General features: G+C 47.2%; 2 protein-coding genes across 2 annotated transcripts in view; one reads left to right on the plus strand and one right to left on the minus strand.

Moving 5' to 3' along the window:
- The window catches only part of LOC144943967 (calpain-1 catalytic subunit-like), a 49062-nt gene extending 38519 nt beyond the window's left edge, over window positions 1–10543 (minus strand). Inside the window, exons 1-3 of the mRNA XM_078871884.1 lie at window positions 9564–10543; window positions 7976–8240; window positions 6066–6135 (exon numbers count right to left, since the gene is read on the minus strand). Of these exons, the coding sequence (XP_078728010.1) occupies window positions 6066–6135; window positions 7976–8218 (313 nt within the window). The 5' untranslated portion in view covers window positions 8219–8240; window positions 9564–10543. The remainder of the gene's footprint in view (window positions 1–6065; window positions 6136–7975; window positions 8241–9563) is intronic.
- A 9864-nt stretch (window positions 10544–20407) lies between these two features.
- LOC144944125 (left-right determination factor 1-like) lies at window positions 20408–25251 on the plus strand. Its single transcript, XM_078872204.1, has 4 exons — window positions 20408–20833; window positions 22182–22434; window positions 23079–23321; window positions 24347–25251. Exons 1-4 carry the CDS (start codon window positions 20557–20559, stop codon window positions 24678–24680), a joined length of 1107 nt encoding a protein of 368 aa, XP_078728330.1. The 5' UTR covers window positions 20408–20556; the 3' UTR covers window positions 24681–25251.
- The last annotated feature ends 334 nt before the right edge of the window (window positions 25252–25585 follow it).

Consider the following 25585-nt stretch of genomic DNA (forward strand, 5'->3'; position numbering starts at 1 on the left):
ATTAACCACACATACTTGTGGTGAACATGCAAACAAACAAACACGCTCTGGTAATATATGCATTGTCTTTGAAACGGATTGGTCCACACCAGAGACAGCTTTTTTAGAGCCTAGTCTCAAACAGTGCTCGACCAGAGGACGCCAAAAGGCGAACAACACAAAGACAATGTCACTATCAGGACATTGAGAGCTCGGGGTGAGCAGCTATATCGTTGGGACCTCACTTGCTAGTATCAAAATATAGGAATATGTTTTACCCTTTCTGGCAATAAAACAGTTGTGATAAGGGAGGTCGCACGATCCACCACGCCGGTCAGTGCAGGGGGTGCAGGCGGCGAGCACAGATGTGGGGGGCATACAAGTACAGTACAATGGAATTTGCTGCGCTGCCCTCTGCTGCCCACATAGTCGCCACCTCAGCCCGATGGCATCTTTGTTGTGAATGGTGGTCACCCACAGAGGCACTATCCAGTTGCAACCCCGCTCAACTCCTCTGCTTACGATGGTATCCGGGCAGCATTCCGGGTAACTCGGTGAAAGGCCCGGATAAAATGCTGTCATTATAATGGTTGTATTTCTTGCCCAGTGCCTTTCTCCCACCACCGTGCCCCTCTAGCCGAGCATCGCCACCGGGCCCGAACCAAAGACAACAACCCGCCGTCAGTGACAGGCACCAGCGGGACTCCTCCGATGAAAGTGCTTTTTAATGGCCTCAGCAGATGAAGACAGAGACTCATTTGTATTCGTGCTGCCGAGTCGGTTGGATAGCCGGAAGAATCAACGGCGCTTGATGCCGAAAGCACGATACCTTGGCCAAAACACGGCCAAAGCTGCTTGCTGCGTGTGCCGTTTTTTCCCCAAAGCATCGACATATACGCTTGTGCCCGCGACTTGCTTCTCCGCAGGTATTTTTTCTCCACCGTAACTCAAAGCGTGCAGCATCCGTTTTCATAAACGGTCCGACATTATGAAAACGAAGTTTCCTCTGACCGACCACATCGCTGGCACACTCACGTCCGAATGCAATCACTCGCCGACTCTATTCAACTGTTTACATACAAATAAACAAAGTGTGAATAAGTCAAACCTGAGCTTTACAAATCAAACGAGTGAACACAATTGAGCCTACGCAAAGGGGAACACTTGTATATCCTTTCAATGCCCTGCCAAGGGTTTCCATCAGTGCCTGTCGGCAGGAACCGGGGTCATGTACAACCATGCCCCTTTTAATGCTTTCGTGACTGCAGGGATTCATCTTCTTGGTTCTTTCGGAAAAGTCACGTAGAAGGGAAATAATAAAATAATAAAAATAAAACATAATAAATTATGTTATGTTTTATTTTTATTATTTTAATATTTCCCATAATAAAATATTTTATTATGTTTTATTATTTCCCTTAATAAAATATTTTATTATGTTTTATTTTTATTATTTTATTATTTCCCTTCTACGTGACTTTACCGAAAGAACCTAGAAGATGAACCATGCCCCTGTTCATAAACACGCTCCAGACCTTCCTCTTCGCTTCTGCCTCTAACCATCTCTTCTCCAGAACATACAGGATATATATCCTGTTAAAGAAATCTATGAACAAACCCCTTATATCCTAAGTGTGCTTATATCCGATGTGTGCTTGTGTCAGAAGTTTCACACTTACACCCACCAGTGCAAAGACGTATTGCTTATAGGAGACCTGTGCATATTTATAAGGTCATGCTTGTGTCCATCTTATATAATCGTCACACTGTTTGTGTACGGCAGCTTGGGATGCATTTAGACTAAGACGCTAAGTAAATCGAAGCTCCGTTTGTAGTGTCGGGATTTCATCTTCTGGTGCCATCTCCGGCTCACGATTCCGTGGTCACATTCCACCGTCGCTGTCCACCCCTTGCCAGCAGCGCCTCGATGTTCACCCGGCATTCTTCCAGTTGCTATCTCAGATTCCAAAGAACACAGGATGAGATGTTACTATCCTTTGTGTAAGCACTTCCAAGAGTTCATGAACAGTGAGCCTGGTGAAATTTGGGGAGCGCATCGTCAGTAGTGAACCTTTGGGTCCTAGGGTGTTTCGGCCTTTCATACTATACACCCTCCCCAAAGGCGGCCAGCGACAGGGTGATCAATCCTACGCTTGCGTCCCATTCCCAATTAGTCATAGGAGTTGCCTTGTTGTTGATAGCCAACATCCCAAAAGAGAGTGTACTCCATCCCAACGCTGGGAGTCATTGGATTTCAAAAGCGCCACCTGGCAAATGGCGACAGCCGGGGCAAGTCAGATGGCACCAGGTCACAGTGAGGGGGTGGGCTGAGATGAGTGACGGGAAGGAATTAAAGAGAATAACTTCCCCGAAGTAGTCTGGCGAAACGCGGCAACAGGACCGTGACAGTGGAGGACTTTGTTCGGCCCAAGCTGACGAGGGGTAATGTGTTGATAGTTTGCTGAATCGGTCTCTCAATTGAGTCGATGCAATTAATTTTGGAGTGACGATTCAATTAAAAAAATATATATTATTTCTGGTCTGATTTGTAATCTAAAGTTTGTATTTATTCAGGATTTTCATATCTCTTTTGCCAAATGTTGCTTGTTCCATTGACCTAAATGCCCCGTTTGTATATTTATAGCCAAAGTCAAAGTGATTTGCCGCTCAACGAGCAGCATTGAGGCGGTCCCTCATCTATTGTTCAAAGCCCTGAGTCGGTGGTGGAAATTCCACATTCCTACAGCGGGGCCGAGTCTATCCATAGGAGAACCATGGTTGACTTCCCCACAAAGTGGAATTCATTGTATCGACCCCCAGAGCAATTATAGGCCGAGTAAACCCTCAACCAGGATTTGAACTCACAACCTTCTGAGTGCAAGCCACTTGCTCTACTGCTAGGCCACGTGGCCGGAAAAAACAATTATATACATACATAGCATATAATTGAGTTTCATGATTCAATGCACGTACGAATGGATCGTTACATCATTACTTACCTACCTGTTAAGGCTGACTGGCCAAAGAAAGTGAGGCCTGCCGAGAATTATTTAAGTTTATGAGCGTAAAGTTCACAAGAGTTATTGGCAAGTTTGTTGTTGTTTGTCTTATAACCCAGTGCTGCAGCATGGCTACACACAGTGTAATACAATTCGGATTTTTATGGCCTTCAAATGCAACCGCAACTCAAGACACTGAGCAGAAACAGTAGGCGTGTTTATTTCATAGAGGTGGCCAGTCATTGCCTAGAAGAATTTTAGGTGTATCTTGTAATTTTATTGTTTCTTGCGGTTGAACCCAAATCAAGAGCCGAATGGCTCACAGGGTAAATCCTAATAAATTAAACTGAAACTGAGTAGAACATTTTCTTCGAGTTTGCTTTTGGAACAGGGGAAGGGAGTTGACAGCACAAATAGCTGGGGCGGGGGGGAAGAGAGTTTGTAAATCTTTGGGGGCAGCAGAGGAGAAGAAGCGACCTACCACGGAGTGAAGGTTGAGCGGGGGCTTCTACAGAAATCACCGGTCAGAGTTGCAGTCCCTCTAATGTACAGGACGTCACTACTGCGCAGGTTTTTCCCGGCTGTGCTTATGCAGCTCTCCGATGCGTGTTGGGGTTGTGCCGTGTGCTGCTCGGCATGACGCTGGACGTTTGAGCTCTGCATGCCGGGAGCTTCTTCATGAAGAAGATCAGGTAATATAAAAATAACTTACATTTCTAAAGCGCCTTTCTACTAGGTTACTCAAGGCACTGTATACATCACGAAGAAATGGGAGGAAAAACTAAGGAGACAAATGGAAGCTCATTTATGGAACTGAAAGAAAGAGAAAATAATTCCATCTCATGGTCATAAACAACACTGAGGGCAAGGCATTGCAGAGCCACCAAGAAGCAGCACAACAGGAGCACCCATTGTGTGGAGCCAAATCCGGGGAAAGCACAGGGCACCAGCTTCTTGGTTCTTTCGGTAAAGTCACGTAGAATGGAAATAATAAAATAAAACATTATAAGATAATTCTCACGACGTTTCGGCCACAACGCAAGCAGCCGTCCTCAGGTGAAGACCAGGTCTGTCGGGGAGACAGCGTCATTCATTCAGACGCTGTCTCCCCGACAGACCTGGTCTTCACCTGAGGACGGCTGCTTGCGTTGTGGCCGAAACGTCGTGAGAATTATCTTATTATGTTTTATTTTATTATTTTATTATTTCCATTCTACGTGACTTTACCGAAAGAACCAAGAAGATGAATCCCTGCAGTCACGAAAGCTTTAAATGGAAATTTTCGGGCACCAGCTATCGAAGCGCGAAGCCTGCGGGATTGGCCACGCATATGGGGTCAGCAAATATGCGAGCTAACTTGGTTGTCCGCTTTTGAGAGCCTTACAAAGTCAAAAGGAGAATCATTAACTTCACTCTGAACTTTATAGCAAGCCAGTGAAGATCAGCTAGGACCGGACTAATGTGTTCAAACGTCGGGAGTCTTGAAAAGATTCCGGCAGCCGAGTTAAGGACGAATTTTCAATTTATCCAGGACTTGGGCAGAGGCACCAAACAGAACTCATTGCAATAACTGAGCCTTGCAAACACAAAGGCTTGCGTCAGCCTTTCCGCATGAGAAGTGGACAAACAAGGTCTCAGACGAGCGATCTTTCTAAGATGAAAAAAAGCTGCGATGGTGATGTTTTTTTTTACGAGCCTTAAATTATAGGGCCGAGTGGAAAATAGCACGGACATTTTAACAACCGGAAGTGCGAAAGCAAAATTGTAGATGCTGAGAGTCCACAATCAGCAGTATCTCTATTTTCGCAACTGCTTAACTGCAGAAAATCAGACTGAAACCAAATCTTGAATAGCGGTCAGAATGACATCAAAGACGAAAGGGCCAGGGCGATATCCAACTTTGATACATTTTAAAGTGTCATCTCTAGAGCAATGGTATTTACTACTATACCGCTGAACGATCTGACCGAGTAGTGGCACGTAGATGCCAAACAACGCCGGACCACGCTCCGTGCCCTGAGGGACAACAACGTGACATGGCCAGTATCACAAAAAGGATGGGCCCTAGGGCCACAAAGTGTCTCTGGCCTGTCGAATACGACCGAAGCCACAGACGTGCCATGCCGGTCACCCCAACAGTCGCCTCAAGGCCATGGCAAAAGGACACCACGATCGACAGAATTGAAAATGCTGCACTCAGGTCTGGTAGAAATAGTGTACACGATGCGCCAGAGGCAGCAGCCATGAGAAAATCATTTGCGACCTTGACCAGGGCATTCTCCGTACAATGCGCAACCCGGAAACCCAATGGAAGGGGCTCTAAAAGCCCATTTAATGTCCAGTAGTCTTGCAAGTGTGTTGCAACCGCACACTCCTGAATCTTAAAACAGAAAGATAAGATTCGAGATTGGTCGAAAGTTTGTTAAATACGCTGGGGAACTAGGTTTGGTTGTGTTGTAGCTGCGCAGGAAGGGCCGTGGGATTTGGATCGAACAAACAAGTGATTGGCTTCGAGCTAACAATTTCCGTCGATGAGACACCTGAAAAATAAGCCAATGGGCAACCCACAAAAGTTCCTGGAGACTCGGCCAAACCAGATTCAGACAAAATGAAGGAAACACTGGATCAGATATTTTCAACCTTCGATGAAACGGAGGAAGGTGTTGCAGAGCTCAGTAGTGGGTGATAGGGGGCGACTGCACAGCAGGTTTAAGAAGGCGCTCGACAATTGAAAAAAAGACCACGTGGGGCTGCGCTTCTTTATCTGAATAAGCGAGGACTGCAAACAAAGTTTGGCACTATGCAGAGCAACCCGATCATTCGGAAGGTGGAGCTTGCAAGCCTTGTCATGAACTGTACGAGCAGTGGACCTCCATTTCTACTGGAGACAGAGCACGACGGCACAACTTGAGAACACACCGCGGGAGCCGAGCGGTAATCACTGAATTCAGCACAACCACCGTGGTCTCAAGCACCGGGCAGAAACTACACCAGGCACCTTAGCGCATCCCGCTTGTCTTTTCAGCGTATATCTCGCGCGACAAGGCAAGGGAATGCCAAATGGGGTTGCGGCTCGCTGGAACTCACCCAAGCTGCCTTGGCAGATGTCCGTGCGCGTCGCTCCTCCCACAATGAATTGCGGGTTTGAGCATATCTCCTGTTAGTGAGGGAAGCGGTGAAGGGGGCAGCACAGCAGGTAACAGAAAAACAATGGGAGGGGGGTGGTCAGATTATACACACACCCACACGTGCAAAAGCAAGCAAGGCAAAGAGAGAGAACTCCCGTATAGCCTGAACAGACTTTTGGGGCAAGTGCTGCTAGCCATTAGCACCGATGTAGGCCGGTACGGCACATGAGGATGTGGGAGGCCAGCACCACGACCCGGCCGCCTTTGTCTCCCCAGTGGAGATGTTTACACGCCACTCTGTGTACTCATTTGAGGCGGAGTCGACACAGGGGAGGTCCAGGACCGGTTCAGATAATCGTCACTGGTGTTGGCCGTGAGTGGGAATTGAACTCGGGTTGCTAACCGCTGCACTATGGCTGCCGACAAAAGCATGCAAACACACACAAGGTAATGGCATGTTTCAATTCTAGTCATGAATGCATGTAAAACACACGTGCACATTCACACGGACACGAAGTTACGCGGTCATAATACAGTGTTAGGAGTCACACCAGGCCCGGTAGTTGTGCAACACTGTACACACTAAAGGGACAACGCCCAAGAATGGATCTTTTTTTTTAAGTTGAGAGCCTGTAACCACGTATAATCCAACCCTCGTGAGGCATAATCCATAATTTTAGTGAATGCCATGCTAAACAACGTGCACATTGCTAGAGTAGAAGCCCTTGAGGTGGGAATTGCCAAGAATTAAAATCATGTTGTAAATCAATGCATGAGGATGAAGACAGGGTCGATATTTTAAACGATATTGACGATTAAATCACCAAACTTCGTAATATGTATGTGTGTTGAACTTCTTTCACACCATACGTAGCCAACCGTGCTAATCGAAGGTGCGGGGGGGGGGGAGTATAATAAACTAAACACAAAAACGCAGTTCTATAGAAATGAGTGTTCAATCGAGGTTTCAAAGTGCATAGCTCCAGTGGCTTCCTCTAATATCGTAAGGAAGAGTTTTTCCAGACGGGCGCGGAAGTGCATCTGAAAGCGTGCGATGCAGTGACCGTCTTTGTTCGCTGGCTAGCCAAAAGCCGCTGCAAGGATGACCGGATTCCGCGTGATGGATTATGCTCCTTGACAAGATCAGCAAGGTATTGCCGGTTTATTTGTGGCAAGCGGTTAGTGTGTAATGAGTGCGACCTTTTTATGTGCATGTTAAGCAATCGAAAGCCAATGCAGCTCAGCGTTACCATCAGAAATTAAATTACCACCATCGATGTTATAATCGCCACGACTGCTACTATTGCCATGGCATCTGTCAAAACATGCAATAATCACGATACCCAATAACCACAATACTATCAACACCACAACCATTAATACTATCAACATCACGATCACAATCATCACAAGTTCACCACCGCAGCCATGAATATGAACACATCACAACTGCCATCACTTTCTAATTTGAATTCTCATCACTACCATGAACATCAACACAATGATTACCACCACCACCCCTACCAACACCATCAACAAACACGATTACAATAACTACCAAACATCCATCATCATCTTCATGCCCAACTCCATCGTCACCAATATCACTGTGATTAACCACACGACCACCACAAACAACAAAGCCATCAATAACAACACCATTACAATCACAAACAACCACCAAGACCAGCAGCAGCAGCAATATTAACATCAATACCAGAACAATCCTACAACATCCACCAACCATAACATCACGACCAACACTGTTATCATCATCATCTATGCCTCCACTAACTAACCACATCGATATCCATAAGACCACCATAACAAGCACAACCATCCACCAACATCGCCACCACCACCACGCACCGTAGGCCGACGCCACTGCACTCCACGTGTCTTGGACGAGCCGGGTCCCAGCTCCTTGAAGCCGAGGGAGGCGGCCGTGGCGGGGAAGCGGTCGTCCTCAAAGAGGGTGCCGTTCTGCAGGCACCAGCCCCGGATCTTCTCGAAGTCCTGGCCCAGGTGTTTGCTGGACCTCTCGCTCGTGGTGCCCACGCCTTCCGCCTTGTCCAGCTGCCTCTGCAGCCGCGCTGTGATGCCGTACACCATGGTGTCTCCCCGTGCGTTGCCTCTGAAATTGACCAAAGGCATTCGTCGCGGTCGTTACCATCGGAGGCCGTGCTCAATCCGGCGTCCCTCGGCATCCTGAAATGCAAATAACACTTTATACCGAGCAACGGCACGACACCGGTTTATTTCATCGCTTTCGTCTCCTCGATGGACTTAGAATCCGACGCACTCCATTCCTCGGCTGACATTCCGTAGTTATTCTTGACCTGCATCCATCATCCGCCATCCCTTTCCAGCGACGTGCATGCCCTGCCCCAAGCCCACTCACTTTAATATTCAGTTTGGATGATGTCATGAACGTGAGTGAGTTCTGTAATCCATGCGTCTGTCCCTCTTTCTATCTCTCAGTGTTTTATTACGATCATGGATGGATCCGTGTTGTCTTATACAAACGGGTAGCGATTGGAGTGGAGGAGCGTTGGTGTGGTGGTTAGCGCGTTGCTCGAAGATCAATCAGCATCCTGGGTTTGATTCCAGTCCACGGGTTGACATTTATGTGGCATAACGTGACCTCTAAATCTTTATCTGTTACATAACCTCGCCCCACGGCCCTGAACCAACTCGCACTGAATCAGAATGTATTTATACCGGAGAAATCCGATGAGCTATAAAGATCTTTTTCACACGTACGTACCAGTAGATGGGATTCAGAACGTTACAAGAAAACAAAAACACGATAGGAGTACATTACTATTGGAAAGGTAAACAAATCACTTTCAAATATATATACATGAAATACAACTACAAAACTATATTTTGTTATCTTACCAGGTAAAGCTCACCGACCTATTAGCTTCTATTTCAGAAGCGACCTGGCCACAAATGATCGCTCAACAAAGTGGCTTATCACGTGGACATTTATAGCAGCAAAGTCTCACACGACCCATAACGACATGGGGGAGGTTCTTCATCATCATCTAGCAGTGGATTGACAGCGATTACATAACGGGTCACGGAATAATACGAACCAGGGCCGCGAAGCGTGTGTTTTTGGTTTTGCACACACACACACGTGTGTGTAGCCATCCTGATACGTACACATAAGCACATTTAGAAACGGGTATGAGACTCTAAGAGATACACTCATTTTACACGCAGACATTTGTTACAATGGTCTCCATCCAACGCACTTCTGTAAAAAGTGTTTCCTTTTAACGAGTGAAGCCACTCACGGTTGGCTCGACTTTACCATGAATTGTAACACTTCAAAAAGAAATAACACGATGGAATGTACGACTACAAAAAAATGTACACGCTGCATTGTATTCATTAATCGCAAACACGTGCCAACAACACAGGTCCGACTTCGTATTGTTTTACTCACAGTTTCAGACTCTCTGTGATGCTCTCAACAACCGACGCGTCTCTCTCCTCTCTCTCTCTGTCCGCTGTCTGTCGACTCGGCAACTTGTCAAGAGTGAAGCAGCAGCAGCCGCAGGGAAGAAACGCGCGTGATGTTAGTAGCAGCAGCAGCAGCAGCGTCTGCTTAGAGAGATCAGCATGAGCAAACAGCAGCAGCAGCTGATGCTTGCTTGCTTGCTTGTACTCGTCGTTTTTGTTGTTGTGCTGCTGCTGCTGTTTCAATTATTTTTTGTTACCGCTGTTCCTTGCCTCCCCAAAAACTGCTCTTTCAACTTGGCACAGACGTTGGCAGTCGTTCGTTGCTGCTGCTGCTGCTGTTGTTGTTTCTACTGCTGCCCGATTCTGATGCTGCTGCAGAACAGCAGGAGATGATCTGCTGCTGCTGATGTAGCCACTGATTCTGCTGCTGATGTGTGATGTGGCCACTGATGCTGCTGCTGATGTGTGATGTGGCCACTGATGCTGCTGCTGATGTGTGATGTGGCCACTGATGCTGCTGCTGCTGCTGATGTGTGTTGTAGCCACTGCTGCTGCTGCTGATGTGTGTTGTAGCCACTGCTGCTGCTGCTGCTGATGTGTGTTGTAGCCACTGCTGCTGCTGCTGATGTGTGTTGTAGCCACTGCTGCTGCTGCTGATGTGTGTTTTAGCCACTGCTGCTGCTGCTGATGTGTGTTGTAGCCACTGCTGCTGCTGATGATGTGTGTTGTAGCCACTGCTGCTGCTGCTGATGTGTGTTGTAGCCACTGCTGCTGCTGCTGATGTGTGTTGTAGCCACTGCTGCTGCTGATGTGTGTTGTAGCCACTGCTGCTGCTGCTGATGTGTGTTGTAGCCACTGCTGCTGCTGCTCTCACTGCAGAGTGGAGGTCTCTGCTGCAATACGACGTGACTTGCGTCACCGCAGGAACCCGCCCTTTCCTCCGCGAATATCTCCCCCCCCCCGTCCACCCCCCTTGCCTCCCCCGCTCCCACTGACTTCCTCATCAGCGTGCCACGTTCAAGCGTTGCCAGATCTGGGGGACATAGAAACCTTCAGATGTGTGTGCGTGTGTGTTGGCAAGAGCGTGTTGAATAAACGACAACTGCAGTCGGTGTTGGCAACTTCCGTAAAGTGAGACGTGGCCGAACGAAGTTCTCCAAAATAAAAACATTTCTGTTCTGCTCGAAATTCCACGGCCGACTAAAAAGGAGTTGAAGGAGAGAAAAATAAACAAATGAGAATAGGGTTTACCCTTTCTGGCAATAAAACAGTTGTGTTAAGATGTTAAAACACCAAACTGAAACCCTTTTTCAAGGAATCCTGTCTGCATTAACCACATATTCTTGTGGTGAACATGCAAACCAAAGAACACATGCTCTGGTAGTATATGCATTGTGTTTGGAACTGGTCCACACCAGAGACAGCCTTGTTTAGGGCCTCAGGGCCGTCCATAAATGACGTCACGCGATTTTGAACGATTTTTGACCCCCCCCCCCTCGTCATACGGCGTCACAAAAAGTCAGACCCCCCCCCAAATGTGACGTCACAAAGCTCTGCCCCCTCCCCCCCAACAAAAATATATAAAACATGCTTCAAATCGCTTTAAACTATTGTGATTGTAGTGCATATTTAATGTGGCGCTGCACTCTGATGTTGTAGGAGAAAACATTTATTAAAAAGTCTATTTAATTAAGTAGAACGTGTTGTCTATAACTCTATATGTATTTAAAGTTGCGCATTTTGATGTGACGTCACATTTCTCACCCCCCCCCCCCTCGTCAAACATCGTCACAAATGTCTGACCCCCCCCCCCCCTAGGTGCGTGACGTCATTTATGGACGGCCCCTAGTCTCAAAGAGTGTTACACCAGAGAACAGAGAACTCCAAAAGGCGAACAGCACAACGGCAATGCCACTAAACAGAAACTTTTTTCACGGAATGTTGTCTGCATTAACCACATATACTTGTGGTGAACATGCAAACAAAAACAACATTGTCTGGTAATATATGTATTGTCTTTTAAACTAATTGTAGAAGAAAAAAACACAGCGTGATGCAAAAGCCATCAGCGGTTGCTGAAGAATGTGACTGACTGACAGCGGTCAAAGATAGACAACTGTGATCCGATTAAATCTCTCTTCTTTGTTTAGGCCTCATCAGCAATTCTCACTGTTGCAAAGTCTGCCTCTGGACTATGAGAACCAAATTTTCACCCCCCACTTCATGATGCGAATTAACTTGGTTAATGCCACCCAACACTGCAATCACAAATGTAAATAACGAGAAACCCCTATAATGGAAAAATTAGATTCTTATTTCCGGCCTGCACTATGCAAACTGATGGTTGTCCGGCCAGCACAATTTTTTCTGTTATGATGGGGTTTTATTTCTCTCTCATCCATTTACAAATACGATTAATGCCACGGCCGCCGAACTGCAGGGCCACATCACCTGCGGGGAGGCGAGTGAGGCTATAGGGTGGGCATAGACGGGAAGGGGGCCTTCCTCAGCCTCCAACGTGAAAGGCCGCTGACGGCGGATGGAGGTGGGGGGGTAGAAGACGTTTACACCATTGGAACCTCATTTGCCAGTAAAAAAATATGATAATAGTTTTTTTACCCTTTTATCTGGCAACAAAACTGACACCTTTTTTTACAAGGAGTCATGTTTGCATAGACCACAATACCTGCAGTCATGACGCATTTTGGCGTCATCTGGTCCAACACCATGTGAGACTAGGCTCTAAGGAAAGCTGTCTCGGGTGTGGACCAATCAGCTTCAAGGACAGTGCATACATTATCAGAGTTGTGTTTTTTGTTTGCGTTATGACTGCAGGTATTGTGGTCTATGCAAACATGACTCCTTGTAAAAAAAAAAGTGTCAGTTTTGTTGCCAGATAAAAGGGTAAAAAAACAATTATCAGGTAGAAGACGGCCCACGGCTAATTTCGGGCAAATAAGCTGATGCGTGAAGCCACTCACGGGCAAAACAACAATAAACCCTTCAAAAGTCGAATGATGGCGACGAGAGGGTGAGGTTTATTAATCGCGATGCGTTACGGTACCGCACGTACTGAAAGGCGAGTAAATTATAGATGAAGATGAATCCAACAGTGGCTCACAACTTACCATTCAGGAATGCGCATTCCCAGACTGTTATGTAAGAGATGCATAGGCGGAGTCTGACTTCTCTATTTGGTGTGGGGGAGGGCGTTCGCTTTGTCCCTTACATTAGTAATCGCGGGTGCATATAATGAATGTATTTATGATCTTAATTGTAAACTACTGAAATGAATTACTCTTTGGTTCTTTCGGTAAAGTCACGTATAAACAGAAAATAATAAATTAAATACTAGCATATCTGTCTGTGCTTATATGTCTGTCTATATGTCTCTGGTTCTGTGTTTTATCTCTCTCTCAAATTTAGCATTCTCAGGAAGAACGTAATCAACCAGGTAGGGTGTTGACTGTTATGTTATCCGACTCTCTGTTGTATTACATTACATTTCTAAGTATACTAGATTTGTGTTTCTATTTCATTTATACCTGATGATGATTGTTTGTGTTGCAATCGAAACGTCGTATGCTAGTATTTAATTTATTATTTTCTCTTTATACGTCACTTTACCGAAAGAACCAAAGAGTAATTCCTGCAGTCACGAAAGCTCCAAATTAAGTAACTGAAATGAAATTAATAAAAGTGCCCAGTTTTGGGGGGGGGGGGGGGGGCATTGCCCTCCGTGCCCTTCCCCCTAAACTCTGCCCCTGAAGAGACGCAATGCTCCAAGGCCATGAATGGTGGACGCGCGTTCTCCGAATGCGCAATGCCCAGACAATTATTGCCGGCGCGTCTTTGTGAACTTTTTCTATTTTCTTTCCCTCTTCTTCGTCGCCGTTCACGCTTTTGATGCACGTCACGAGGCGTAATGCCCGCTGATGTAAAACGCTCATTTTCAGGCACGCCGCTGCTGTATTTCGTTTGTTGTTGTCATCAAAGTCTGCTATATCATCAAAGTTTGCTGGACCGCGGCGGGCTGACACAAAGAAAGTTCAGCTATTTCGCAGTATCGCGCCGTGTGCCGATAGCGCCCCGGTGTGGATTTTGTAAATATGTAAAATTTTCTAAAGTGGTTTAAGTATGTTGTGGATTTGCTCTCCAACACACCGGTGTTGCTGTACTTGGTAACGAATTGGCATGTTTCTGTTTACGTGACAAACCTTACTAATTGGTTATTCTTCTTGGTTCTTTCGGTAAAGCCACATAGAAGGGAAATAATAAAATAATAATTATGTTGTCTTTTTATTATTTTATTATTTCCCTTCTACGTGACTTTACCGAAAGAACCAAGAAGATGAATCCCTGCAGTCACGAAAGCTTTATATCGAAATTTAATTGGCTATTGTCGGGTGTTGGCGGGTTTAATGACACATTTATATTTACTTGATCTAACCGAAAAAAAGCCAAAAATACCTGTATTTTATGGATATTAGTTGCGATTTCCTACGTGTTAAACTGGTTTAAGTTAACCAGTTTAACACGTAGGCTTTCGCAACCAATATCCATAATACACATTTTTTTGTTAGATTGCGCAAAGAGGCGATCTAACCCAAAACAACCTGTATTGTGTTATTTATTTTCGAGTACAGTAGTAATCTCAAAAGCCTCAGCCCTACTCCACGGCATCTTCTTCGTGTGAGGAGTCGCGGCGCGTGTCGCTTTGATGCCTCTTTCGCATTTGTAAATCGGGCATCGAGTCCGTTAGATGTTCCAGAGTACTCAGCAGCAGAATGCACATCGATGGGACCCCCTTTTTGCCGGTATCAAGATGATGAAAAATAAACGGCTTTTCCCTTGCCCGGCAAAAATGACAGGTGTGGTGAATGCGAAACTTGATGTATTACTGCATGTTGAACTTCTTTCGCACCGTACGTCGCCAACTGTGCTAATCGGAGGTATGGGCGAAAGACAATAAACTAAAAACAAAAAAGCTGTTCTAAAGAAATGAGATTTTAAAGTGTATAGCTCTGCTGGCTTCCTAATTTTGGAAGAAAGAGCGTTCCAGACGGCCGCAGAAGCGCATCTGAAACCGTGCGATGCGGTGACCGCCTTTGTTCGATGGTTAGCCAAAAGCCGCTTCTGCTGCTGCGAGGATGAAAGGAGATCGCGTGGTGATGGTGTATGCTCCTTGGCAAGACCAGCAAGGTACCGTGGTTCATTTGTGGCAAGCACAAGTCGTCAGCATTCTTTGCGATAGGTGTATATTTGGCGCAAGAGCGCAGAAGCGTGGTCACCACATCTAGGCCTCTGCATAAGGAACGAAACAGTAAGACTTTTCCACGAATTTGGCTGTCGCCTGATGAAGCTAGTTGTAATTACTGGCGAAACGTCGTACTCAGATTGTAAATGTTGTGGCTTGGCTCTCCAACACGCCGGTTAGTGCTGTACTAGTGACGAATTGTCCACGTTCTGTTTACGTGACAACCCTTACTAGTTGGCTGTGTCGGGTGGTGGCGGGTTTTAACGACACATTTATATATTTGCGCGATCTAACCCAAAACACTTCTATTATGGATTATTATGTATATTTGGTATTTGAACATCTTAACACCTCCTGTATTAAATTTTTATTTAAAGCTTTCGTGACTGCAGGGATTCATATTCTTGGTTCTTTCGGTAAAGTCACGTAGAAGGGAAATGATAAAATAATAAAAATATAAAACTATAAAAATTCTCACGACGTTTCGACTGCAACACAAGCAATCATCATGCTTGTGTTGCAGTCGAAACGTCGTGAGAATTGTATTGTTTTATATTTTTATTATTTCATTATTTCCCTTCTACGTGACTTTACCGAAAGAACCAAGAACACCTCCTGTATTATTGCCGGATAGGGTAAGGGAAACCTTTTATTTTGTCATCAGCATAGCGAACGATCGCGGTGGTGGTGATGATGATGATGGGTGAAGAGTATGATGAATATTGTTTCGTCTCATGTAAATGTATATATCCTGCTTGCAAGCTACTGGAATGAAAGATGTTTTAAAGCCCCTATGCAGTCGCGCTGTTCGCGTGGCTTTGATGGCCAAAGCTCCGAGTTGGGGCCCCTTTTACAACCACCTTCAACAACAGCGTAAAAGAATAAGAACAACAACAACAACGATACAAACGCGGTTTAAAATGTTCGAGACCGTGAGCGTAACGGCGTCCGCGAAGTTGTAACCAAGTGTCTCGGTGCCACCGTGCGAGACAAATCAAATATTGGGGGGGGGGGGGGGGCACTTGACCGATTGAGCTGATAACGTCGTTACTACGGCCACTGTCCCCTTTGAGTTCTAACATTCATCAACATCCCCCCCTTTGAATCCTGCCGAAATGAATTGGTCGTCCCCACATCGCTGAAGATTTGTCCACTGGCTACGCTCTCGCGTGGCTTGCGCGGGTCGAACGAATGGGGGCGTCGTTACTAAGTTTGATGAACATTGCCACGTGGTTTACGCGTGATGCATTGTGTTTTAATTTCACCTTTAATACAAATCGGTTTACGAAGTTGGTCTGTTACTGAATGGCTACTGAAACAGGTAACGATTCGTATGGGGCCGTCCATAAATGATGTCACGCACCTAAGGGGGGGGGGGGGTCAGACATTTGGGACGATGTGTGACAAAGGGGGGGGGGGTCAAAAATTGTCAAAAATCGCGTGACGTCATTTATGGACGGCCCCTATGTCAATACGTTGTGAGAATGTGATTGGTATCAGGTCCCATGGGGTTTCGTGCAGTTTCAACAACAACTTACATTTTGAGAATTGTATTGTTTTATATTTTTATTATTTTATTATTTCCCTTCTACGTGACTTTACCGAAAGAACCAAGAATAACAACAACAACAACAACTATTATTATTATTTACTCGCTACCTGGCCTTTCTGTTGATGTTACTGTATATGAATCAGGGACATTGGTCGAAACGTCACCTCTTAAATATTCTTACTTATAAGGCCACAGTGTTATTGTAGAACGTGTTCAGTTGCTGCTATTTTGTTATGCGTGCTTGTGCAACACTGCCATCGCAGCAGAAGCATCGCCGTATAGGTTGATGCAAGTGAGTAAGCAGCCTTTGGTATGCGTGATTTACAGCACGCCTGCAGTTGTGCAGGCGTCATCAGATAGATGCCGCCTTTTGTCTTCTTCTTGTGATTTGTTTTGACATCAAAATAAACCAAGTAATGGATTTTGTTTCCCTTTGTCAAGCGACTGCCGTTGACTTTCAAAGTGATTATTTGGGGCAAGTGGTGACGTGCCGCTTTGTACATTAGAGAAAGGACTTTGAAGCTGGCCACAGCGCGAAACGGCGCACTGATCATTTGTAAATTGATGGGGTGTTGTCCCATGAACTAGGAAATGCATCCCCAGTGCTCATCAGTTCATGGTTAGATTCCAGATAACAGAATCGGCGAAGTTCGCTCGCCACCAACCAACATCGTCATGAATAAGAAGAGTCCCGCCTTACGGTAGTAATACTAATTTAGGATTGTAATCCATATTATGTATCCGCGACTACTGGCGACTAACCCAGTATTGAGCATGGTGTGTATGTAAAAGGTTCCGCGAATCGCAATCATCGTCGTTACTCGGCAGACGCAATACACACGCTGGCGATGCCGGTGACGGAAGCGTTGATCGGAAGAAAAAGTCAGACTGCTGGACATATCACCCCGGGTCTCTGCTGTGCACGAGACGGGAGTTCGTCCTAAAAAAAACAACCGGGGGTGATTGACCTCTGTCTAAATAAACAATTTTCCCAGGAAAGGAATCGCTCCTCGGCCAGACCGAGGCGACCGACTGTCACAGACACTCTAATGAGCGTCTGTCTCGCTCTCACGTGCTAACAAGGAGGAGACCCGCCAGGCAGCGCCACGAGGTGTCCGGTTGTCCACAGTTTGCGTGGAGCATTTGGCGTGCAACATCTGCGGGGATAAACTAGACTCGGGAGAACAGAATCAAACAGTTTCGCCAATTATAGCGGTGAGCTTACATTTAATATATAATAGGTGATGTCCAGGAGGGCCAATAGACCCGAAACATCGCCTTTTATATGTTTTTATATTTAAGGCCGCGGTGATATTGACGAATCTATTGATGTAATTGTATGTGTTGTGTTCGTGCCACCACTGCCAACGCATACTTACGCCTATTTCGGAGGGCTGCAATTGCAATAAGTATTATTAGCAATGTGTTTTTTTGATCGGCTGAAAAGATAACCGAATTTTGTTTCTACGTCGGCCATATAAATAAATCGGTCCCACAAATATTGTGTTTTGCTGGTGGACCGGAGGAAGAGTTGGGTAGAGCCCTGCACTATGAACCCGACCGTTTGAGTTGAATTCCCGGCCACGGCTACCGTTAGTGGCGAGTGATATCTGAACCGGTCGTGAATATCCGAACCAGCGTGATGAAGTATGGTCAATACACTTCAATGATTTGTGTGGTCAATAAACGATCTATGATTTGTGCGGTCAATAAACTTATATTATGTGTGTGCTCAATATACGTCTATTGTAACCCGACATACAGCAGGCCCATATATTTTAAAAGTTGTATTGTCTCCTATAAATTCCTTTGTAGCAATACCATTATCATCACCACCACCATGGCGAACATATGAATCTCGGTGGTGTGTACGTGTGTACAGGTGAGTGTGCAAAAAAATACTCATCTGATACGGAGATATCTACAGATTGGATGGATGGATAAATAAATTAATGTATGGATGCGTGGATAGATGGATGGATAGATAGAAAAAATTGTGTTTGCGTGAGTGGATGGTATAATGGCCGAGCAGATGGATGGACGCGTGGATGCTTAGAGCGATGGGTGGAGTGATGGAGAGTTAAGATCGATGGCGGGGAGGTTACATAAGTCACGGTTGTCACTCGGACGTTGCACGTCTGAGTTCCGAGCGCAAGCCTGCCCGTGTCCAATACACAATCACGTCTGCGCAACAACAAAAAATGTAGCGTCCGCTTCCGAATGATTGCTTTCTTCCCTTTTCCACGACTGCACGTCTCCCTCCTCCAGACTCAAGCAGACAACATAATCCCATCCACGTGCTCGCCCTCACCCCCGTGTCGCCCACCGCCTTTCCCCTCCTACCACGATCCTTGCAATACACAAGCCGGGTGGGAGGAGGGCGGGGGGCAATTAGTGGAGGGCGATTTCGTGTGGAGTGTGATTAGTCTGAAGGACACAAGGAGAATAAATTCCCGCTGAGGCTGCCAAAGTTGGTTTAAGTCAAAAGAGAGACGCGTCTCATTCACTTTCCTTATCTTAACGGCCAAGCGAAATCATAAACAACATCGGAACGCTTACCACTATACAATTTTTTTTCCCAGGTAAAGTCAAAAGAGCCATACAACTTTTTTCAGAAACGACCTGGCCGCAAATGGTAGCTCCAATAAGTGGCTTATCATTTGGAAATGTATAGCAGCCCAAGACTCTGAATGCGTGATGTTGATTCTAAAAGTGGAGAGGAAAAAACGTAGGACCCTAAAAAAAATCCACACGACCACGTGGAGAGACGCACAAACTTCAAACATACAGCAGGCGTCAGAGTCGAGATCGAATCCACCACCTCCTGCACACCAGGCGAGGGGGGATCACGGTGGCGATGTGTTATTGTGGTCGGGTTTTCCCTCCACAGCGAGTCTCTGATTAAAAGGGCACTTTTAACGAAGTGTTATTGTAAAGTGTGTGTTGAATCATTTTTACGAAAGGTAGAGTGCCCCCCCCCCAACGCTCAAAAGGAAACGTTGACATCTCTGGCAGATTGCATGCCGCGTAATATAATATAATATAATCGCGCGTCGATTTGTAGCGTTTATTTTCTTTTGTTTACTGGTGACTGTATTTCATATTGAAATCGCCTCCAGTGCTTTTGCTGCTGGTGGCAATAAATGTTGTTTAAAAGTCAAAAAATATATATATAATCGGGAGGAGCGGTGGGTGCAGTGGCTTCACGCATTGCGCTTTGACTGCGACAAACCATGTCTGCGATTTCCGGACACGACTCACATCAGTGGCGAGTGACATGATCTGAATCCCATACCTGGGTCCCCCCCCCCTTCACCAGTCCGCACTCACTGACCAGCGCGGTGAAGTATGGCCAAACAACGCCCAGGGGGAGACCTTAATTCAGCAGTAGAAATGTCACGTACCCGTAAATTATTATTATTATTAAGTGTCTATTTTGCCACCACACTTTATATAAAACGTCGGAGAATTATTTTGGTGGTGGAGCTCTCTGCTCCGATGTGCTGTGAAGAAGTTCCACTGCCGGAAACGTCTCCTATTATAAACATCTTAAAGGCAGCGTTCGTTGGCAAAATGCGTTTTTCTATATAAAGCTTTGATCAGTCTTGTTAGTTTCCATCGTATCGCGGCTGGTTAGAGTGCGCGACAGACGTGTTTATGACAATTACCTTGACTCGCTCACTTGTCGATACTCAATTACAAGTGGGATCCCTTTACCATGAGAATTATCCGCATCATCATTATCACCACCACCAGTCAACTGACTGAGAGAAGTCTTCAACAACAAAGAGCGGCCCGGTGTGCACTTCAACGTGGCCAGGAAGCCGTTCCACGTGGTGTATTGCGAGGCGTTAATTATACACCGCCCAGACACTGGCGGGAGGGAGGGGGAGGCGGTCAGAGATGAAGGGCGGCGGTGGGTGGCGATGGGGGTTGGGGGGGAGTTCAATCGTTTTTTGCGCGTCTTACTCCTGCGTATAAATCAGGGACACGCGCAGCAGAGGTGGTCAGTCTCCGCCACCGATCCGTCGCCACCTGTCTCCAGCCCTCTCCGCTGCTCATATTTTCGCGAACCCGCGAACTTTCCACCTGCCTCTCTTTAACTATCACCGTCTCCTCGCCTCCTCTTCGATTCGATCTGGCTCTGTCTTGTCTCGTGTGCTCATAATGATGATGACGATGGCGCTTATCATGATCGTCGCGTTGGTGGCGGTGGTGATCCCTGGAGCCCACGGCTACTTGGAGGAGGAGGTTAAGGCCTCGCTGCTCGGGGCCCTGGGTCTGAAGGAACCTCCGCGGATCGAGAAGAGGGATCTGGAATCGGTGATCGTTCCGGCCGCGGTGCGGGCGCGCTACGCGACGATGCTGCAGAGACACCACGAGAGGAGTCGTCGGAGCCTGCCGAGTCTTGCCGGCATCTTCCGCGGACTCCGTGGCAACGCAGGTGAGAGTGCGGGGGAAGGAATGCGTGTTCACCACGATCGCCGTTACCACGAGGAGCACCCACCTCGCATGCAGGGCCCATCGTGCGAGAGAAGCGTTGGCGAGCGGTGAGGCGTGCTTCAAAGCGGTGCGCGATTCGCGTGAGATGGGACGGTCAGTGCGCGCGAGGCAGTTGGGGAGAGCGCGCACGTGAGAGAGAGAGAGAGATTGCGTAAAGTGAATACATGAAATGGTGATGCTGCGTTGGCGTCGGTGCACAGGCAAAACAAACGTAGCGACATTCGGCAATAACAGGGGCTTTTAAACACAACTAAATATATAATAGGCGACGTTCCGTGTGGTCTGAAGTGAGGGCCGTTGTCCGAAGCTCCCGCCTGTTACATGTATTTTAATGTAGCGCTGTGAAGGGCTATCGCTAGAAATGTCGCCCGTTATATATTGCTATACCTTTAAGGCCAGACCCTTATTGACGAATGTGTTGAGGTTTTGTTGTTGTTGTTTCTGAGCAATGTCACCATCCACCGCCGCCGTCGTCGTAATCATCAAAATTGCCATCACAATCAGCATCACTGCCACCATCTCCGTGCAGGTTGGTCATGTTCAGACGAGCTATTGTGAGCTTCTCCATAATCAACATGGATTTTGAATCATTCAGTGCATTTCCCGTCGAGTGTGCTCGAGTTACAACTCCACTCAGCTCGCTTCTGCTGCGAGTCGATATATTCTCGACTTTGAAATGACTTCACTTAACCGAAGGAGGCCCGCTCTTTGTGGGTGAAACTTTACTGGGAACAATACTAATTCGGTTTGGATATATTGTGCATTGGATGGCGCAATGCTTCGTGCGCCGCGTTACAAACACACAGGGATATGCTGATTGGTGTGAGTGTGTATTCGCGTGCGCGCGGTCGTGCCTGGGTTCATCCGCGTTTCCGCAGGCGCATATGTAGACTCTGTGCCGTATGTTGATGGGTGCCTGTGGTGAGCGCGTCCGGGAATCCTGCGACTCACGCCCAATATGCAGTGGGCAAGTAAATAGATATGTATATCTGGGGCCCACCTCGTAGCCCCGGGTCTTGCAACAATCACACAAGAGGTTGATTATGAACACAAGAGGTTACTTCCCGGACGGGTCTCTCTCCCCCCACCCCACCACCACCAGCTCATCTCATCCAGGTGACAACGTTAATAAAACCAGACTCGGGCCCGATGATATCATTGCGAGCTCGGGTGCACGCCCTCGGATGAATGGTCGATGTTCTATGAGCAAGGGCCACTTAGAGCCGCGGTGCAATCGCGTCTAACGAGACGCGCGCGCGCTCGTGTGTGTGTGTGTGTCCTCCCCCAAGACATTGCGGGCGACGTGGTGTTCGAGGACGCGACGCGCCAGCGGCTGACGTTCGACATGAGGGACCGCATCCCGGACAACAGCGAGGTGACGCTGGTGGAGCTTCGCCTCTTCAAGACGGCGCCCGGCGGGGCCTTCAGCGCAGCGGCGCAGAGGAGACACGCGCGGCCCGCCAATCACGCGCGCGTCAGCGTCTTCTGGCTGGAGGAGCCGCTCGTCGGGGCGATGAACCGCTCCACCCTGGTCGACTCGAGGTGAGCCGCGTACGGCCAAGCGCCGTCGATTAGATTCGCCCGCAAGTATCTTTGATGGAGAAATTATACAAGCAAGCAAGCAAACACGTGGCTTGGGGTGTATGTGTGTGTGTGGGCAAGTCGCCGGGGGTAATTGTTGTCGTGCCGCTGAGAAGTGTTCGTTCTGTGGAAAACTCGAATGAACGCATTCGCGTGGGGGAATCCTGTGAACAAAACCCGTCTCGTATCAGGGACGCGCTCTCACACACGGGAGCTTCGCTTTTATTCACAGCTAATGCAACAAAAAACCCCCCCCATGGTTTTTCTTGCTTTTCAACACTCCTTCCCATTTTGCTGAAAAATAAAATCTATTTGTGGGCAACTTAGCCCACGTGACAACTTGCTTTGATTGGCTATGTCGGTGCATTCATCATGTCACAGCCATAATAATCTGCTGCAACCCAAATACACTCCAGATAATATATTATTTAACATGTATTTACATTTTGCGACCATAGTTTTGCCTCGATTTCTATCTTCCTCATTGCTGTATATATATCTTTTTTGCTTGTAATTTTGGTGAATCACAGGCACCCTCGCGCAAACGAGACTCGTCTTGATCTCTACCCCCCCCTGTCCTCCTCCACCACCACACACGCGCGCAGACTCGTGCCGGTGGGTGACTCTGGCTGGAAGGGCTTTGACGTGACTCAGGCCGTCCAGCACTGGCAGCAGCAGCGAGGCGACGCTCCCCTACGACTGGAGGTGCGCGTCGAGGGCGAGCGGCCGGGCAGCCACGCCGCCCACATGGCCTCGCTGGTGCGATTCACACCGCAGGAGACCGGCGAACATCCGCCCATGGGCAAGCCCGAGCTGGTGGTGTACACCCTCAACCTGGCCGAGTACGGGTAAGAAGAGTTCCCGGCCCGAGTTGTCGTGTTGGGTGTACGCACGGTACATGACGTTGAACTGTTTGCGCAACGTACGGAGCCAAGCGTGCTCATCGGAGGCGCGGGGCGAGGACGATACACACAAAGCGCAGTTGTAAATAAATTATATTTGTCACTGAATATTGGATGGTGGAACCTTGGGACCGACGACGACGATGATGAGTATTATATTTTCCTTTTAAGACAGTGTTGTTGACAATGTAACATGTAGGCTTTCGCGACCAATAATATTCACGACAAAAAGTTGTTATGTGTCAGATCGCGTAAAACGTTCTGTTATAGCGACAACGATCATTCAAGACGATCAAACCCGAAGACGATACTTCATCATCATCAACCTGATCTGTCGCAACCTCTTTCATCATCATCATCATCATCATCCTGTTCTCTCGTAACCTTTCATCATCATTATTCTTATCTCTCGTAACTTATCATCATCATCCTGATCTGTCGCAACCTCTTTCATCATCATCGTCATCCTGATCTATCGCAGTCTCTTTCATCATCATCATCATCCTGATCTCTCGTAACCTTTCATCATCATCCTGATCTCCGCAACCTTTCATCATCATCATCCTGATCTCCGCAACCTTTCATCATCATCATCATCATCATCCTGTTCTCTCGTAACCCTTCATCATCATCATCATCCTTATCTCTCGTAACCTTTCATCATCATCATCCTAATCTGTTGCAACCTCTTTCATCATCGTCATCCTGATCTATCGCAGTCTCTTTCATCATCATCATCCTGATCTCTCGTAACCTTTCATCATCATCCTGATCTTCGCAACCTTTCATCATCATCATCATCCTGATCTCCGCAACCTTTCATCATCATCATCATCCTTATCTCTCGTAACCTTTCATCATCATCCTGATCATCGCAACCTTTCATCATCATCATCATCCTGACCTCTCGTAACCTCTCTCCCAACGTTCCCCCCTCCCCACCCACCACCCCCCCCCCCCTCCCCGGACAGCGGCCGAGGCGACTGCGAACTCGACTCGTCGCACCCGGACCACGCCTGCTGCCGCGGCCACAACTTCATCAACTTTCGCGAGCTCACGTGGACCCAGTACTGGGTGCTGGAGCCCGCGGGCTACGAGGCGTTCCGCTGCACGGGCGGATGCCGACAGCCGAGGCCCCTCCACTCGATGTACGGGCCGCGCCACTGCTCCCCCGTGGAAAGCTCCCCGCTGCCCATGATGTACCTGGTGAAGAAGGGCGACTACACGGAGATTGAGGTGGCCGAGTTCCCCAACATGATCGTCGAGAAGTGCGGCTGTGCCATGGACAACATCTCCGTGGTGTGAGAGGGGGGCTGTGGTTGGGTCGATCGTGTCTCGGGAGGCCGTCTCATCTCGTGTGAATGTCTCGTGTCTCTCTCTTATCTCTCTCATTTCTAGTCTGTCTCGCCTGGTCATCTCTTCCACATCTCATCTCTTTTCCATCTCCATCATCATTTCCTTGGCGTTCTCCCACCATCTCAGCTCGCGTCTCTCCCATCCTCTCTCTCTCTCCGTGGTCCACCAGCGACACACATATCATCGACGGTCGCGTCCCTCAAGTCAACAAGTTGAAAAGGGGCTCTGGCCTACGGCTCCATTGCACTTAGCGAATAAAAATGAAAAAAAAGACCATTACATAAAACACCCGATGAGTTTTGTACATACCGATAACATTCCTACCCTGCCGTAGTGTTTACACTTTTGTAATTTTTTGTTAGTTTTAAACATTTACCGATGGAATGTTTCACGCGACTGTGAAGATTATGCGCAAAAATGAGGAATACAAGTTTTCACCATTTACTGTAAATAACATGCCATACTAGTATGTCGATATGCCATGGACTTCGTATTGAACCGGTTTCTTACAAAAGTTAAACCTCGTTTTTTATGCCTAACATGTTTCCCGCCCCACACGTTCGATGGTTATAAATACCGTCTGAAGTTTCATCGTCTGTAACAAATAAAAAGGTGTACATTGAGTCGGACTTACTGTGGTTGGAATGTGTTTTTTTAAATTGCACGAACGGAAAAAGTATCTTTAAATTAATTATTTGGTGACGCTGCTTTGGGTCATTGTGACGAGGTCAAAATTGGCCAGGGGGGGGGGGGGACGTCTTACCAGGCCTCGAGTCACAGGGAAGTGTCATCAAGGAGTCGTAGCTTAGAAGAAGATGCACTCCATCTCGATTGGTGGGGGCTTTTTATGACGC

Source organism: Lampetra fluviatilis, chromosome 33 (genome assembly GCF_964198595.1).
Source record: "Lampetra fluviatilis chromosome 33, kcLamFluv1.1, whole genome shotgun sequence".
Lineage (NCBI taxonomy): Eukaryota > Metazoa > Chordata > Hyperoartia > Petromyzontiformes > Petromyzontidae > Lampetra > Lampetra fluviatilis.

Coding starts and splice junctions, on each gene's coding strand:
- LOC144944125 (XM_078872204.1), top strand. CDS start 20,557: ATGATGATGACGATGGCGCTTATCATGATCGTCGCGTTGGTGGCGGTG. Junction 20,834..22,181: donor CGGACTCCGTGGCAACGCAG/GTGAGAGTGCGG, acceptor TCCTCCCCCAAG/ACATTGCGGGCGACGTGGTG. Junction 23,322..24,346: donor CTCAACCTGGCCGAGTACGG/GTAAGAAGAGTT, acceptor CTCCCCGGACAG/CGGCCGAGGCGACTGCGAAC.